The 17,795-nt window shown below is 33.3% G+C and overlaps 3 protein-coding genes across 3 annotated transcripts; 1 reads left to right on the top strand and 2 right to left on the bottom strand.

Annotated features, from left to right (window-relative positions):
* The first annotated feature begins 279 nt into the window (after positions 1-279).
* Positions 280-3,712, top strand: LOC145072868 (myb family transcription factor PHL13-like). The gene is made up of 8 exons (XM_079019353.1): positions 280-436; positions 1,086-1,651; positions 1,750-1,915; positions 2,006-2,082; positions 2,502-2,541; positions 2,781-2,841; positions 2,947-3,016; positions 3,096-3,712. Exons 2-8 carry the CDS (start codon positions 1,133-1,135, stop codon positions 3,393-3,395), a joined length of 1,233 nt encoding a protein of 410 aa, XP_078875479.1. The 5' UTR covers positions 280-436; positions 1,086-1,132; the 3' UTR covers positions 3,396-3,712.
* Positions 3,713-4,114: 402 nt separating this feature from the next.
* On the bottom strand, positions 4,115-4,582 carry LOC145075710 (agamous-like MADS-box protein AGL80). The gene has a single exon (XM_079021849.1). It carries the CDS (start codon positions 4,580-4,582, stop codon positions 4,115-4,117), a length of 468 nt encoding a protein of 155 aa, XP_078877975.1.
* A 4,712-nt stretch (positions 4,583-9,294) lies between these two features.
* LOC145072701 (putative serine/threonine protein phosphatase 2A regulatory subunit B''delta) lies at positions 9,295-13,484 on the bottom strand. Its single transcript, XM_079019166.1, has 13 exons — positions 12,853-13,484; positions 11,881-12,096; positions 11,669-11,774; positions 11,487-11,586; positions 11,284-11,389; positions 11,098-11,188; positions 10,871-11,012; positions 10,622-10,769; positions 10,425-10,534; positions 10,172-10,328; positions 9,958-10,083; positions 9,707-9,877; positions 9,295-9,633 (listed from the first exon to the last, which is right to left on the bottom strand). The coding sequence occupies exons 1-12, from the start codon at positions 13,000-13,002 to the stop codon at positions 9,737-9,739; spliced, it is 1,593 nt and encodes a 530-aa protein (XP_078875292.1). The 5' UTR covers positions 13,003-13,484; the 3' UTR covers positions 9,295-9,633; positions 9,707-9,736.
* Positions 13,485-17,795: the final 4,311 nt, after the last annotated feature.

The raw sequence follows: 17,795 nt of genomic DNA, 5'->3' as shown, positions 1-17,795 counted from the left end.
TTATCTATTTTATTTTGTTATAAAATTAAAAAAAAAATTATTTTAAATTTATTATATTCTTACAACTTTGTTGGGATTCATATATATGTTTTTTTGATTCGGAAATCAATAAGTCCCACTTCCAATGAGTACCCTTTTTCATTCCATTAAGATCAGCCTGATCCCCTGTTTTCTCGCAAGTTGTGATCATCTACACACCTTCAAATCCCCACCGTCCAATTTCCATCCACTCAAAAGTCATCTATTCCAACGGTGAAGATCGTTCAATCAACCGCAGTGTACAAATAGGCGTAAAGAACCCCAAAGACGTGTGCTATGTGTCTCTAATCATTCTGTATTCCATTCATTGGGGATTGGGGAGTTCAATTTGCTTTCGTTGCTCCGTACGTCCCCGTTGCTTACGACAATCTTTGTTTGACTCTTCGCGGAAATCAAGGTTTGTGTTGTTATTCTCTTCGTTTATTGAAATCTTGTACCCTCAAAAGCGAAAAGATTGAATCGATTATTGAGGTGAATATGATTATATTGCACATACCCTATCTCGGCAACTTACTTGGCTACGGTGATCGTATTATGGTTCAATTATGTGGTTGAAGCTTAATAGCCTTTCTTTTCTCTTTGAATTCGATTGAATATTGTTTGTAGGTTTTCGTTAAATTTGTGATTTTGGGGAACAGATATGAGAAATTCGAGCAGTCGATTTCCCTTCTGTTATCTAACCCACTTAGTTCGAGTTTAATCCTAGAGCTTTTGATTGTCGATATAATCGATGCAAATATTAGGTTTACACCAACTATTGTGCTTTATATTAGTTGATTTTGGATTTCAGTGCGCGAATATTTATCAAAACAGTTGATTTTAGCATCATAATGTTCTTGTTGTAGCCATGTAGTGGCTTATAAAGGTCTGCCTTTGTTTGAAGCTAATTTGCCTTTTCAATTGTCAATTGTACTTCACCTTCTTTAATTCTGAACTCATTAACCCAACTAATCAAACACTATATTTTAGTAAAGATGATACACACTACACATCAAAAGCACATTGGGACAAAATTTAATCCAGTGTTTCCTCTTGACTCAATGCAGAAAGAACTACTTAACACAGAAAGTTAAGAAAAAGTGAAGCTGGTTTTATGAATGGACAAAAATGGACATACACCCCTGTATGCTTAAAACAATCTGGTGAAAAGCAGCTGAATGATCATATGGGTGTTTCAAGAGCCATGTCATCTTCTAATCCAGTTATCCCTGGTTTCGAAGGAAAATACAAAAAAATATCCGATTCCATTATAAACACAAACACTTTATTCCCTGATCAAAACCAAATAGTGGTTTCAGCTGACACAATGTCATCATTCCAAACATCCAATTTCGTAAATTCACAATCAATGTCATTAATTGGTTACACCAGTCAAACCGATGATATCTCATGGACTGCAGAATCACTTAAAGATCTCATTGACTTCCCGGAAAATGTCGCCGGAAATAATGTCGCCGGAAGTTCTTTGATTCCAGCCAGCGACCATGGTGGTGGAAGGGGGACAGATTGGCAGAACTGGGCTGACCAATTAATGAGTGTTGATGACACAATTGACCCAAATTGGAATGACATCATGGCTGATGTTGATGTCCCAACACTAGATACAACAAAGGTATATGCTTCTTATTGCTATAATCTGTAAAGAAATGTTGTTATATTGCTATTAGGGGTAAAAAGGTAAATTGTAAAGTAGGTTGCTATTTTATGCAGCAAATGCAAATAATTCCTAGGCCTCAAGTGCCAAGTATAGAAGTGTGTCCTGTGAGTAGTCCATCATCTAATGGAGCTTCTTCTTCAATTAAACCTCGCATGCGTTGGACTCCAGAACTCCATGAATCCTTTGTTGAAGCAGTTAATCAGCTTGGTGGTAGTGAAAGTAAGTATTAGTATTATATTTTTTTAGTATTTAATTAGTTTTGACTTATGAGTGTATTGTTTTTGTTGACTTTTGTGTTTGACCTTGAAGGAGCTACACCAAAAGGAGTTTTGAAGCTCATGAATATTGAAAGTTTGACTATTTATCATGTGAAAAGCCATCTGCAGGTATGTGTGGAAGCAATTTATTGGTTAATCACTTAATATGGACAAACTATTATATATGGCTGTTACTTTTTGACTTAATGGGTTAAGCCAAAAAACTTGGTTTAATGGATTAAGACACTAACCGTTTTAGATAGTTGTCCTTCTTTTATTATTTGAACTACACTAATGTTAGAATTGATGAATATTGTGAAATCTGTTTCCGGAACGTAGGGGTAAAATGGTCAATTAAATGTCATTCAGACACTTTATCCAAACAAACATTGTTACTCATAAACAGCCCCTAAAAAGGAAACCGGGACTATAGAGTCTGACATGTTGACTTTTGAGGTCAAAGGAGTTAAAAATAGTCCCCTTCAACATTTTATAATAAAAATAGTCAAAACTTCAGATTTAATGTTTTTTTGTTACTTTGATTTCAGAAATATAGAACAGCCAGGTACAAGCCAGAGTTATCTGAAGGTAATAATATTATTATTATATCATTAATAATCCTTCAGAGTATATTTTTAGAAAATATTTATGATCTTTTTATGGGTTAAAACTTAAAAAGATTTGTGATCCTTGAACAGCTTATTATAAAAACAGACCAAAGTCTATTGTTTTTGTGAACATGTGGATTGACACTAATATTTTTGATCTTTTTTTTATCTAGAAAAGGGATAATACTTGATTCGTTTTTATAAAAAAAATTAATGCAGGAACATCAGACAAAAAGGCTACTTCTATTGATGAAATGGTAGCTATGGATATTAAAAACAAGTTAGTCTCTTTCTCTTTCTCTTTCTCTTTCTCTTGTGTGTTGAAAAGACGTTAATGCCCTTCCTATTCTGTATAATTACATTTGTTATATGGTTTTGATGACAGGAGTTTAGGATTCACTGATGCATTAAAACTACAGATGGAAGTTCAAAAGCAACTACATGAACAGCTCGAGGTATGCCAAATAAATAATATCAAAAAATATATATATTTGTTTTCTCTTGGCTGAAAATTGTGTCTATTTCTGTTTTCAGATCCAAAGAAACCTACAGTTACGAATAGAAGAACAAGGAAAATACCTTCAAATGATGTTTGAGCAACAAAGAAAGATGGAAAACGGAAGGTTAAAGCCATCATCATCTAATCAAGATGAAGAAGACGATCCTGCAACTGAAAAACAAAAAGCTTCAAAAAATGATGATCGATGTGAGAAGTCAAAGGAAAAGTCAAACTCGCAAATAGAAGTACCTGAAGTTAACAAATCCAATATGGAAAGTGGATGTAGTCCACGTCCTTCAAAGCGTGCAAGACCTGATGAGGCATCCATGGCTTGATTTGTGTGGATTAATTTTGAATCTTATCTGTCTTCTTCCCCGTTTCTCTTCCTGTTGCTGAAAATTGTTTTAAGATCTTAGGGCTTCTGCACTTGGAGATTGATTCTGTAGGTTTTTTTTTCTTACTTTTTCGTCATAATGTTTAGTAGAAATAATTTAAATCGGTAATAAACATGTTTGTGTCTAGGAAAATTGTTTTGGATTTTCCTTTGCATTTGTAATGCTTTTTGTCAAACTGGGTACTTTTCAACTTTAAGTTGTAAGGCCTAGTTGGCTAGTTTCTATTAAGAAACATGAACACTATCTGTTCGATCGAATGCTTTATAAGAGTTGGTAAATGTGCGAAAGAAAGAAAAATGCACACAAAGTGTTTGATAAAATGCCCCAAAGAAAGTTACTGAATTGGTGCAAGAGAGTTGCTAGATTGTGCAAAAGAAAGAAACATGCACACAAACTGTTTGATAAAATGACACAAAGGGAGTCGCTAAATGTCTAAATCGATGAAAAAGAGAGAAACATGTATACAAGTTGTTTGATGGAATGCTTCAAACAGAGAATACAACAACTACAGCCAAAAGATTCTAAGCACATGCATGACAAATAAGAGCAAAACACTAATGACATTAATGTATACCAAATAACTTTATAGCTTTATTTAGATAGAACTAATAGCTTTATATCTATAGATCAATCACATAAATTTCATTAAAAGAAAGTTTTTAAACCATCTTCTCTTTCCCCTTCTCATAAGCATCCTTAATCATAAGATCAACCAATCTGATCTCACTTTCAATCGAACCCTTCAATCCTTCCAAATCCTCTTGATCGTTCTCATCAAACAAGCATATTAACATCGAACATTTTACATTTTTCTCTTTCTCTTTATCTAGATCCTTCTTCATTTTCATTATGCTTTTCTGGAGAAAAGCTTTCTGATCAAGCATAGCACTTGCACCCAAAATTTTTGAATTTTGAAACTTTTGCATCACACGTTGCGCTTCAGAAGGCGAAGGCCAGACTTCTGGTGGGACTTCATCTTTCTCATACATCACAAGACAAGCATCAACATCACATAAACACTTCAATTCAATCATCTTCTTAAACAAACTCACTTTCCTCTTCTGCAAGGTTGTATTCCTTGCTCTTTCATTAGCCATAAATTGGTATTTCACGATTGAGCGCGTCATAGTGTTTGGTGATTCTACATATCCCCTTATGACATATATATACACACACAATATTGGTAAAAGAAGATATATTGCAAATGTAAAAATGGTCAACAAATAAATATGCATTTAAGGAAAAATTTATGAGGTTGTATCTTTGCCGAAGTAAGTCAACTTTTTTATGGAAATATTTACAAACGTGTCGCAATATGGTTGGGTCAATAATTTATTTCAGAGAATCCGATTACGGGAAGTAGCGTATTCTATATCAATTTATGGAAGAGTCAATATTTAGCGTTGGTTAAAGGTATAAAGTCTTGTACTTTATATTTATTACAGGAAAAATCTATCACAACCACCATAGAATCAATGTACTTTCTCTTTCCGCGTAATGAGAGTAACTTTGGTTATTGTTATAATATATGTCTTATGAAATGGTTTAACTAACAAATGGCTAAGGAAATGAGCTTCTTCATTACTCGCAAAAGGACAAACGGTTTGACATGTCATTTGTTTGAACACATCTTATAAGGAAAAGGAGTTTGAACATCATGACTTTTCAAGAAACTAAGTGTTTGCTGCTGCATATGTCATAATGAATAAAGTTGATTATGATGAAGCTATTGTGTGAAAGCTTATATATGGTTATTATATGTTTCTTAGCATAGAATCACAAAGAGCATTAGTCCTGTGTGATTTTGTTTTGTGATGTTAAAAGAAGTCAAGATGATATACCATCATGTAGGTTTTGAGGAGACAATAAAAAAGTGAATCGAAATAAAAATTCATATGAGAGATAAATCACAATACCCCCAAGGAAGATGATGCTTGTGCTTGTACTTGATCAGAAAGCTTTTCTTGTGGATAAATCACAATGTTGTGATTCTATGCTAAGAAACATACAATAACATATTCGATTATATATATATATATATATATATATATATATATATATATATATATATATATATATATATATATATATATATATATATATATATATATATATATATATATATATGGGTTAGGTTATTTTGTTTTCACTATCTATTGTGTGCATGTATGATTGATTCTGGACCAATCATTTTAGTTATTTTAAGAAAGTAATTAATGCATATTACATGTTGAAGATATAATGGATATTAATTACATCTTCAGCATTTAATATGCATTAATTAATTTCTTAAAATAACTAAAATGATTGGTCCATAATCAATCATACATTCACACAATAGATAGTGAAAACATTTGAACCTAACTCATATATATATATATATATATATATATATATATATATATATATATATATATATATATATATATATATATATATATATATATATAGAGAGAGAGAGAGAGAGAGAGGTTAGGTTATTTTGTTTCTTACATCTATTAATGTGCCCATAAGCACGATTCTGGACCAAAAGATAAATAAAATCAATGATCATGATCTGAGGTCTACGATATTACAATAAGGTAACGTCTACCATATAATCACACAAATTTCAGCAGAAAGGTGTTTTGGTCAATTAACCTACATTAAAAAATGAAATTTCCGGATTTTAAGGGATAATTAATTTCCTTTTTTTAAATCTAAAATTTTTAATTAATTCAAATTTAATTCTATAATAATTTCTAATACTAACCGATTTTATTCTGTCAGAATGATAGAGAGTCAAACATAAACTAGTAAATATATTTTCGATTTTATTCTTGCAGAATATGGTTCATTCAATATATTTTTTAGAATTAATATGCTTAAAGAATTATACAACATATTATCAAGAATAACATTTTCTAAAGACTACAGATTTTATTTTTTAAGAATCACTAATTACATTAATTCGTAAAGAATAAGACTAAACAATTAGTACATTCATTTTGAAAAAAAATGATTAATAATGGTTTAAGAATTACATTTATTCTTAAAGATTAAAACTAAGAATGATTAAAAAAAATAAAAATAAAAACATCAAAATCTAACAAAAACACTAATTCATTCTGAAAGAATATTATTGTTAAGAAACACTTTATATATTCTGGCAGAATACATTCTGCGAGAATACTCTCGTTCTGCATGTTTTTTTTCCACATCAATGACAGTCTCTTCAAAATCTATATTCATAAAGAAAACATAATCAACTTTAAAATATTAAAACTTTTAGTATATTCTAAAAGAACAAAACTATAAATTCTAATATGTGTTAGACATTAAAGACTTTTAATTTATTATAACATAATGTAATACTTGAGTCACTTGATTAATTATTTCCCGAGTCACTTGATCCAAATAATCGACTTAATTTAATTACAATGATTCTAGAGTCTACATTGTAGCTAACATAGAGGACAATACGTTGGAAAAAGGTTATATTATTACTAGCAAGAATGTAGGAAATATCACTGTTCAAAGATCACAAAAATTTTATGAACAAAGTAAAAGTGCTAAAAATATAGTTGTAACATCCAATGTTCGAAGGACTGTAACTCAACCAATATGAATCTAATTGAAATGACTTCAGAACCTAACTTGTAGCTAACACAAAGGAGAACATGCAGAAAAAAAAAATTCAAATCATTTCAAGCTAGTATGAGAGATATATGATAGTTCAAAGATTACAAAAAAATTGGCTGAAATATTTGATTCAAGCGTTTTAGTAAACAATTGGCGGGCAAAATCAGATGCTCAGATATTTATGCTCCATTTGATGAAACATACAACATATATAATTAATAAATACATGAATGTGACTAAATTTACAATAAAATAGTGTATACCTTCAAATACTAACGAGTAATTTGAGATTTCATGCCATAAAATCGAGATTTCATTCTGACAGCATTAGAACTTGATCTTCCATTCCGACAGAATTGTTGTCAAATACACCCATAATAAAAAATTTATGGTAATTATCCAATCAAGACCACTACTCTGTACATAAAAATTATACTTTTAATTTTTTAAATTTCTTGTTAGAGAGAAAACTAAAACATAAACAAAAAAAAAAGTTCCAACCAGACTATAGGGTTAGAAATCATCCCCATAATCTGGTTTCTTTTTTCCTTCATCCCCAAAGTCGTGTTTAGGGTTAGAAATCAAGTAGAAGAAAGATTAACTAGTGAAATCAGAAATCAAGTCGTGTTTGGTTGTCGATTGGAGCATGCGTATTATTGAGTGTCAACGAATCAATTTTGTTCTTGATTTTTATTTGTGGGGGGTGAAGAAAAAAATGAGAGAACGAATAATCTATAAAGAAATTTATAATTACCTGTATAATTTCTTGAAGCCCTTTGATTTCTTGAAGTCCTTTGATTCCTTGAAGAACGAAGAATTTGGTAGTGATGGGTTGGTGTGTGTGGTGATCGGGTGAAACTATGAAGCACCCGACTCTTTGGTTATAAAGCAGAGATATTAGGTCAACATATATTTATTTTGTTTCCTTAATTGCAAGTGCAAAAAACCAGAAATACCCTTTTTGATTTAACTAATTGTTTAATTATTTGTTAATTTGTAACTTCTAAATATAACATATTTGCTTATATATATATATATATATATATATATATATATATATATATATATATATATATATATATATATATATATATATATATATATATATATAGGGCTTAAAGTTGGTTCAAACTCAAACTAACTCAAAAGATAAACAATTTGGTTTGCTTGTTATTAGAATAAATTATATTTCTTTTGAATGTCTATTATATTTGTTTTTAAAGGACTATTTTTTTCTTTGCATCCCGGGCCTTATGTACGTTTGGACCGGCCATGTATGGATTTAATAGTTTGTCCAAAGGTAATGTCAAATTTTCATTAGAAAAATATATGTTTTGCTATTTTTGGAGGTCCCAACTTGCGAAGTAACGATGCGGGTGCTACAAAAGTAGACTTAGGTCGTGTTTGGCAAAAGTAGATGTTAGCTGGTAGCGTGTAACTGTTAGCTGGTAGCGGGAAGCTATAGCTTTTATTTGTTATATGAATGTTTGGCAGGAAGCTTTTGAAATATATAAAATTACATAAAAAGACAACTGATTAAAAATAAAAAATATATATAAATATATTTTTAAGGGTAATTATGGAAATTGATTTCAAAGGCTCCGGAGTGTTTTGTTAAAAGCTACATGAAGTAGCTTTTAGAATCGGAGCGTTTTGTTAAAACTAAAAGCTAAACGCTCGTACTACCAAACGAAACTTTTTGTTTAAACTAGAACGTTTTGTCAAAAGCTAAAAGCTAGAAGCTCCCAAACGCTTCCAAAAGTTTCGTACCAAACACACCCTTAATGTACCAACCAAAATAATAGAATACTTCATCGGTATATGAGAACTCAGTTTGCTTTCTATAGTTTTATCATTCAAAATTAACTTCATTACAAATAATTTTCTAAATATTTCCTCCTTATCGAAAATAACATCTATAATAATTATGATCTTATAGACCATAGCTTGAATCTTTCACTCTAACTTATGTATGAACTTCAAAGAAAATAAATAATTATGTTTTGTTTTCAGGGAAATATGTATTTTGTATGAAACCGATTTATTAAATAAAGTTACGAGTTTATTAAATTCAACAGTATATGTTGGTTATATGTAATTGGTGTGTGATTTTGTGGCAAATTCCTTAACATATATGAAATGGTTGTAAAAATATTAAAAATACCTCTAAAAAATTAATTAACTCATTTATCAATTAATAGAAAAATGGAGCATAGCATACGCACACACGAACCCGTGATATTACATACATAAAATTCAATAGTAACATACATTGAAAAACAAGCTGCTATCCCCATTGAGAAAATGTTGATCAAATTTTATAACCGCAATAAAAAAAATAAAAAAAGAACATCTATTGTTCAAGCAAGAAAAACAAACTAATTTAAACGAAAAAATAAATGCTTAAAAAATAAAAGTTGCAAAAATACTCGAGTCAATTTCGTGTTATGGTGTAGTAAGTAGTAACTAATCTCTTTTAGAAAACCCCATTTACTTACTACAACCTTCTGTAAGGATAGGAAACCCGAGTTAACTTATAAATCTTCTCCTACTTCACCTGCACCAAAAAATATGATGGAATCAGGAATGGAATTACAATACTAGAGGGTAATGGAATGGAATTAAATTACCTGAATGAGTAGTAGTGTTTGGAATTGAAGTCAAAATGGGGCCTCAAGAGACTCATCCCATACATCCCCACTACCATTAGATGCATCATCTGCATCTTCCTCCATTGAAAGCCTTATATATTCCCGATGTGCAAACCGATCCCATTCAGTCAATGTTGGATTCTCACGTTCCTGTTTTTTTTTTTTTAAAAACAGAAAATGTTATTTCCGTTTCTACCCCTGATGATATTACTAAAGATAGAATGGCTTACCTGGCGAATGAGAAAGGGGTCACGGGATTCAAAGGCCATGAACTTATTAAGGTTAAAGAGGATATTGAAAGTGCTTCCAGAGAGCTTGCTTCCTTTCAAGTCTTGTAATGTAAAATAAGCCTCTTCCTATAATTATAGATCATATATAGTTAAAAAGAAAACTAAAATGATGGTATAAATTATAAAACTTTGGTTAATAAAAAATAAAGGGTACCTGTGGTTTAATCATGTCAACTATTTGACATAAAATGTCCTCAAAAAGAACAGGCTCTTGAGCCATGCATTCCATCCTATGCAACTGTTCTTCATAGAAGAATTGCAATTCATTCCTAGTCAGCACCCCATTTCCATCCAAATCTATGCATTTAAACCTGAAAAAAAAAAAAAACAAATTTAATTTATTTACAGCAAACAAAAAAGATGTTAAAAAAATTGCACAAAATAAAAGGTAGAGAAAGGAGGTATACCAGTATTCAAGACTAGGCTCAGATGATTTATCCTCTTCAGATAAAATAAAGTAAACAAAATCTTCATATCCCATTTTACCCTCGACTTCACTCGTGAACTTTCTTGGAACCTAAGAAGAACAGAATTTGATGAAGAAGAAATATATGAATATTTAGATCTTTTTTTTTCTTTTGAAATAAAAATGTTGGAAAGAAACCTGAGAGAATATTCGGTCAACAATCCTGTAGGTCAACGCATGGTTGCCATATCTGATAAGGTTCTCTTTATCAATCAAGAAATCATGATCTGTATCCAGCTCCCAGAACTTGCAATATATTACATAGAAGTGTTCATAAGAGAAGAACCTGTACCAAAAGACAATCATACCCTTTACTTTATAAACAAACACCTTTCTTATTCTGATTTCTCATAAAAAAAAAAAAAGTGAGAAATATTTCTACTTCACCTCAAAACTTTGTTTATGTCCTCTTCTTCATCAGCATGCATCATTGCAGCAATTAATTTACCTCTCTTGAGTTCCCTGAGGGTAAGACGCCCATTTCCCACTCTATTCTCATAGTAAAAAATTCTGTATATTACCGTTTCAGCTGCCCATAATAATAATAATATGTTAAAAAATTCAAGTATTGTAATAAAAACTAAAAAGAATTATATATATTATATATTATATACCATATCTCTCTTGAAATTCAGGTGTGCTCTGTAAGAATTCCAACCCTGGATGAGTTGCCAAAAGTTCTCGAAGTATGGGCTTGAAATCCTCCTATTGCATAGTTGACAAGTCAAATGTTGGCCAAACTTTATTTTCCTTAAAATTATTTATTTTCTTTAAAAAAAAAAATTTGAAACGAAAATTGCCTGAGTTAAATATCTCAAATCAGGCTGCTTTAGTAATGTATAAATCTGAGTTGCAGTGTCTTTTGTCAGCATGTTGCCATTAATCCAATAATCCACAAATGCATCCCTGGAAACATATATAAATATAATGTTCCAAAAGTAAATCATATAAATATAATGTTCCAAAAGTAACAAAAATTAAAAAATAATAATAAAAAATTCACCTGGTTACAGTGCCAGTGCTGGCAACATCAATCTTTTTAAAAAGAGTGGAGGAAAAGAATGATGGCAGCATGCATATTTCCTTTGTAACAGGCTTAAATTCTATTAATCCAATCAAAAAGTTACCAAAATGTATCAAAATAATTTCATTTAAAGTAAAAAGTAAAAAATAAAAAAAACTTACCCTCCAATGATAATCCATTAGCATGACCATAAAAGAACTGATTGGTTCTAGTCAAACATTTATCTTTCAAATCATTAGGGGGTGGGCGTCCATTCTGAAAATAAAACTACAATTCCAACAACAATTTTCAGTTGAGTTAAATGAATCTAGAACATTCTAGAAGTTAGAAATCATTTGACAAACAAAATAAAAAAAGAAAAAGAAAAATCTACCTGAGGTATGAACTCTTTGACTGGCTCGCTGACTACTTTCAAAGGAGAACTTAAAACAGAGGGGCCCGCCCTTTGTTTTGTGACACGTGGCGAACCAGAAGAGCTTCGTGGTGAAAGTGGAGGCACAGAGTTGCTACAAGCAGATTTAGGGCTTGAACTTGCTGCAGATACATTCAATGTAAGCCCTGATTTAGCCTTGCTTACCAAAGACTTCACCTATATCCAAAAGGGCAAAAGTGGAAAATGTAACAACCTTCAATTGGGAATTGATAAGATCACAAAAATGCTTATCATGTAAACAGGAATCAACAACGATACACAAAGTCATGAATAATAGTTAAGAAAGTCACATAGAAACATAAGGAAACAAGAATCAATGATTCAAGAAATCCCCAAAGCTTCTTTATAAGCTGCAAAACACATGTGGTTTTCCTTTTAAATATAAATAGTTAAGAAAAAGATTGTCTTTTACTTTACCTTCTACTTTTGTTAAGCATAGTGAATATATAGTATTTCAAATAGCAGAGATGAAAATGACAAGAAATGACAGTTTATTACTCCCTAAAGATTCTACAATTTACCATACAACATATCATCATTATCCACCATTAACCATGAACAATGGATATATTCACCAATGTGTAAAATGACAAAAGAAGATTTTATATATTTATAGCTAATAATATATTATTTTGATTTTTGATGTTTACCTTGTTGGATGAAATAAATAAACTGTTCAAGAAACACATCAGCCACCATTACTTCAACACCAAACGTAAAATGGTATAAATTCCAATTTAGACCAAAGAAACTACAGCTATAATGGCATTAAAATGAACCAATTATCAGCTATCATTTTGTCACCTTGTTGTTGGCAATAATTGATGATAAAGAAAACATGAAAAATCGAAATGGAAAATCACAAGAGAACCCGTTTTACGTCAAATAGAAAAATTAAATTATAATAATTACCAAGAGAGTGGTTTCGGGAAGCGAAAGCCATTGCTCGAACAGCTTCTCGGCAACATAAGAATTTGACTTGATAGCCAAAGAAGACACTTCATTTAGCTGTAACAATTCGGGGTCAAGACGACCCATATCGCCATGATAATCCATATCCATCTTGTCTCGATTAATTTCTTTATCCAATCTTGAATTCAAAATCTATCATCCAGATCTCAAATTGAATATCTAACCCCACAACGATCACTTAACCCTAACAACCAATTATTAAAGACGAGAGAAACGAGCCCCTTTCATATCAATCAATCTCGTACATGTTGTTTTTCTCGGTTTTGAAAATCAAATCAATCGCAGTAGGTCATGTTTCCGAATTGGGAAACATAGAAATCTAGGAAAGGTAATAAACAGATCCTGAAAATCTTGTAGCCCTGGAATTGGGTTTTCTTTGTGAATTATGTTAGTGAAGTGGCTGATGATGAAAAATGGGGTGGAAAGATTGAAGATTCTCGCATGAGCGAGATTGGGAAAAACGAAAAACAGAGAAAGAGAGTGGCGGTGGGTGAAAATATGAAATGGAGGTATGAGAGAGCACCGGAAGTGGGATGGGGGGAAGACAATGTACTCGGCAATACAAATCTTTTTTCTTGCAATTTTTTTCTAAATTCTTTCCATTTTAAGTAATTCATTACCAAAAAAGCAAATTATATTTACTTTTATTTTTATTTTATGAACGATATAGCTTTCATATGAAAATGAGATTCTATTAATCAAAACCATAATTTACAACCAAAAATACATAAAGGAGATATATATTAATCTAGAATGAGCTAGTTAAATAAGAGGTGCATATAGAAATGTATACAAATGCTAACACCTCCTTCAAGATCAATAAAGTTGATGGAAGACCAAATTAAGGTTGTAAAGTATGAGATTACAGTAGTTTGGTTAGAGAGTTTTGGTGAAGATATTTTTATTCTAATCAATGGTGGATATGAGTAATAGACAAGAGGTGTCAACATGATGTCGAACAAAATGACACATAGTCCTGATGTGTTTGTGAAAATATTATCGTGGTCAATTTGAATGGAACTTGGCTTGTCATACAAAATAACCATAGGTGATAACTGAAAGACATGCATATCATATAGAAGTCATCAAAGCCATATAAGCTCTTGGGTAGTGTTAGAATGAGCACGAAAGTCTCATTTAACGCCATGCCCTGAATAGATTTGAATCATAAAACCAGTAAAAGTCTCATGTAACACCCTGTCCCAAATCGTTTCCTTTTGGGTGCAAGTGAGGTATTTTAGATGATCTAGGTGTTCGGTTGTGTTTTGGAGTCAAAGGGTATTTTGGTAATATGTCAACTCAGGCTCTGATGGGAATGGGATGTTTGTTAGGGAAATTGTAAGGCAAGTATGAGTTGATTAAAGCATTGAGCTTCTTGTGACCTTTTCATGGATATAAGGATTGTCGAAATTGAGTTTATAACAAAGAATTTATGGTTGTCCAAGTTTTCAGGGTGTAAGAAGAAACCCTAGTATGCGGGGTGTATAGGAAGTACGTGGGTCGTATTAGTGCGCAGGTCAGTGCGTTGGGCATACATTGGTGTATGCTTAGCGTACCCAAAATGAAGGGTCGCGAACCTCGACCTCACATGATGGGCGTACGAGGGGTGCTTTAACCCTAAATTTTGATCGTGTGTACCCTATTTAAACATCCTTATTCCTTAGGGTTGGCCTCCTTATCAGTCTCTAAAGCCCCAGAAACCCTAAAAACAAGTCTTATCCTCCATTGTTGGGTGTTTGAGCCTTTGGTGAGAATTAGGTGTTCATTTTGTGGATCTAGAAGAAGAAAGAGAAACTTAAAGACTTATTGTTTAAAGGAAAGTTTTTAGATCCAACATATGCATCTCCTTTTGGTAGCTTGGAAGGTATAAAGTCCAAACTTTTCCTTTTCATTTCATGGATCTTCTTCTTCATTCATTTTGACCCTTTTGGTTGAAGATTAGGAGTTCAAGTCGTTTTCGAAGCTTGAAATTGTAGATCTGATATATCATGGGTTCCTGGGGCATAAAGGTGCAAACTTTATGGTGATTTTGGTTCCATGCATGTATTAAGTCAAGTATTAAGCTCTTTTGAGCTGTAGAGTCCCATTTAGCCATGCATGCACATAAAGTTGGCAACTTTATGTGATTAACCACCTTGGGAAAGTTAGATCTGAGTTTGGATCCAAGCCTTAATGGATTAAGTGATGAATTTGGGAAGATGGCCATGGTTGGTGAGTACGTTAGGCGTACAAGCATGTACGCCACGCGTACAAGCCTTTCATGTTGTACGCTAAGCGTACAGGCTGAGTACACCCCGCGTACTCGGTAGACTTGGGCCCTTTCGTTTTGGGCTTCGGTTTTGGGCTTGGTTGTGTTGGGCCATGTTGGGCCATTTGGATTTTATGGTTAGGCTGTTGTGACTTGTTAGGATTTCTTGGGTAAAGGCCCATGAAAGGAATTGGGCCCAATTCCATATTTGGGCCTTAGATGTTTATTTTTGGATTTTGGGCCTTTAGTCATCTAGTTTGGGCCTTGGCTTTGGGCCAAGCTTGAGGAAGGGTAAAAAGCTCTTTTACCCTAATTTGGACTCATAGTGTGAGTCAGGGACTAGATGTTGATGGTTTGTCATTGTGGTATCTAAATGCGTGTGGATTTTAGCGGATCTACAGCCAGAGACTATTTGTGGGATCAGCTGTTGATGGGGTGTTGCCTTGATATTGGTGGTTCGGGGATCTGTCGGCCAATAACCAGGGATTTTCTGTATGATTCAACAGTGCGAGGTGAGTTGTCCTCACTGTACTTGCAGGTCGAAGGCACCAATGTTGGCCCATTGGATTGATATCCTGTTATGAATGCTATTGTATTGTTATGATCTGTTAGATCAGTATGCTAGTAAATAAGATGTTGTTATGCTTAGTGATCTGTAGATCTGTTTGACTGGTCGTAGACTATTATATGATTATCTGATATATATGTATATGTTTCATTGGTGGCTGAGGCTTCTCTGCTTTGTACGTAAGCCAACAGGTCGAGGCATTCCAACTCGATGGTTGATTGGGCCCGAGGGTATTCCATCCCGAGGATGATTGGACCCATAGTATGTTGGCATTCCAACTCGATGTTGAGGGCCTGGGGTATTCCAACCCGATGGTTGACTGGACCCATAGTCTGTTGGCATTCCAACCTGATGGTTGAGGGCCTGAGGTATTCCAACCTGATGGTTGACTTGACTGGACCCATAATATGTTTGCATTCCAACCCGATGGTTGAGGGTTTGGGGTATTCCAACCCGATGGTTAACTGGACCCATAGTATGTTGGCATTCCAACCCGATGGTTGAGGGCCTGGGGTATTCCAACCCAATGGTTGACTGGACATATAGTATATTTGCATTCCAACCCGATGGTTGAGGAGCCTGGGGTATTCCTACCCGATGGTTGATTGGACCCATAGTATGTTGTTATTTGTATATGTTATCTGTTTGTGTGGTGGTACTTTAGGGGAACTCACTAAGCTTTGTGCTTACAATTTTGTTTATGGATTCAGGTCCTTCAGATGATTCGTGGCAAGGTGAAGGCGTAACCATACACATCTTTGGTTTTACAACAAATTGAATCTTAGGAGACTCCAATTTTAAATCATGTTTTAGAGACAATGTTTTTTGTAAACACTTTTGTTAATAAATGGGTTGTTTTAAAAAGTTTTAATTTGCTGAAATTTTTGGGATGTTACATCTCAAAACATAATCATAATACTGATGTGATTATACAGTTACACCGTGCACTTTCCTTTCTCATTTGAACAACCATAAAAATATTTTAACTTTAGAACTACACACAAAGCTTAGTCAGTTCCCCAATATACCACACATTCCATTACACATACAATGCATACCACCTGATGACTCATGACCTTTTGTCGTTCTGCAAGACTCACGGCCTATCGTTGTTCCGTTGTCACTTGTAGACTCAAGAACTATCTTCGATCTGTCATCATATGTGTAAAGACCCAAAAATCAGGGGTAAAAATTTCATTTTTATTATAGTAAAACACAATTATCTTTTAAATCCAAGCATTCCAAAAACATTGCTTAGTTAAACAGGTATCAAAATTACGTCCCAAAATGAAATAATGCGGAAAACACGGGTGTGTGCGTTGCGATCAAATCGGACCCTTCCTTTCCAAAATGATGATACCTGAAACAATAAACAAAACTGTAAGCACAAAGCTTAGTGAGTTCCCTAGAGCATACCCCACACAAGCCACATAACCACATAATCCATACTAGCTATAACAGCTACATAAACCATATCAATCACATAAGCCATATCAAATAAACATATAAGGATGTAGTGGGCTCTTCCCAGGGTCTTACTCCAGGATGAAATGGGCTCCCCCACATGGTCTTACACCTAAGTGTCATGGGCTCTCTCCATGGCCTTTAGCTGAAAAGCCATGGGCCCCCCACATGGTCTTACATCCCAGTGTCACGGGCTCCCCCATGGTCTTTACCTGAAAAGCCATGGACTCCCCCACATGGTCTTACATCCAAGTGACATGAGCTCCCCCCATGGTTTTTACCTAAAAAGCCATGGTCTCCCCCACATGGTCTTACATCCAAGCGACATGGGCTCCCCCATGGTCTTCCATGCAAGTATCACAAAGACAACTAGCATACCACATACCACATAGTCAAATAGCATACCACATAATCACTAGCATACCACATATACATGCATACCAGACATATCAGTAGTGAATCTACATAAAACACTACAACTAACTGAATGAGCCAACCTTGGTGCCTTAGACCCATTGGTATGGTGAGGAGACTCACCTCGAATGCAGAAAGTTCCTGAAGGAAATCCTTAGTTGTAGCACTGTCCACTTTATAAGCTATCAA

The sequence above is a fragment of the Lactuca serriola genome, chromosome 9 (genome assembly GCF_051521515.1).
Source record: "Lactuca serriola cultivar US96UC23 chromosome 9, Lser_US96UC23_V15, whole genome shotgun sequence".
In the NCBI taxonomy this organism is placed as follows: domain Eukaryota; kingdom Viridiplantae; phylum Streptophyta; class Magnoliopsida; order Asterales; family Asteraceae; genus Lactuca; species Lactuca serriola.
Note: the sequence above shows the minus strand (reverse complement) of the source record. Positions and strands in the feature narration are given on the sequence as shown.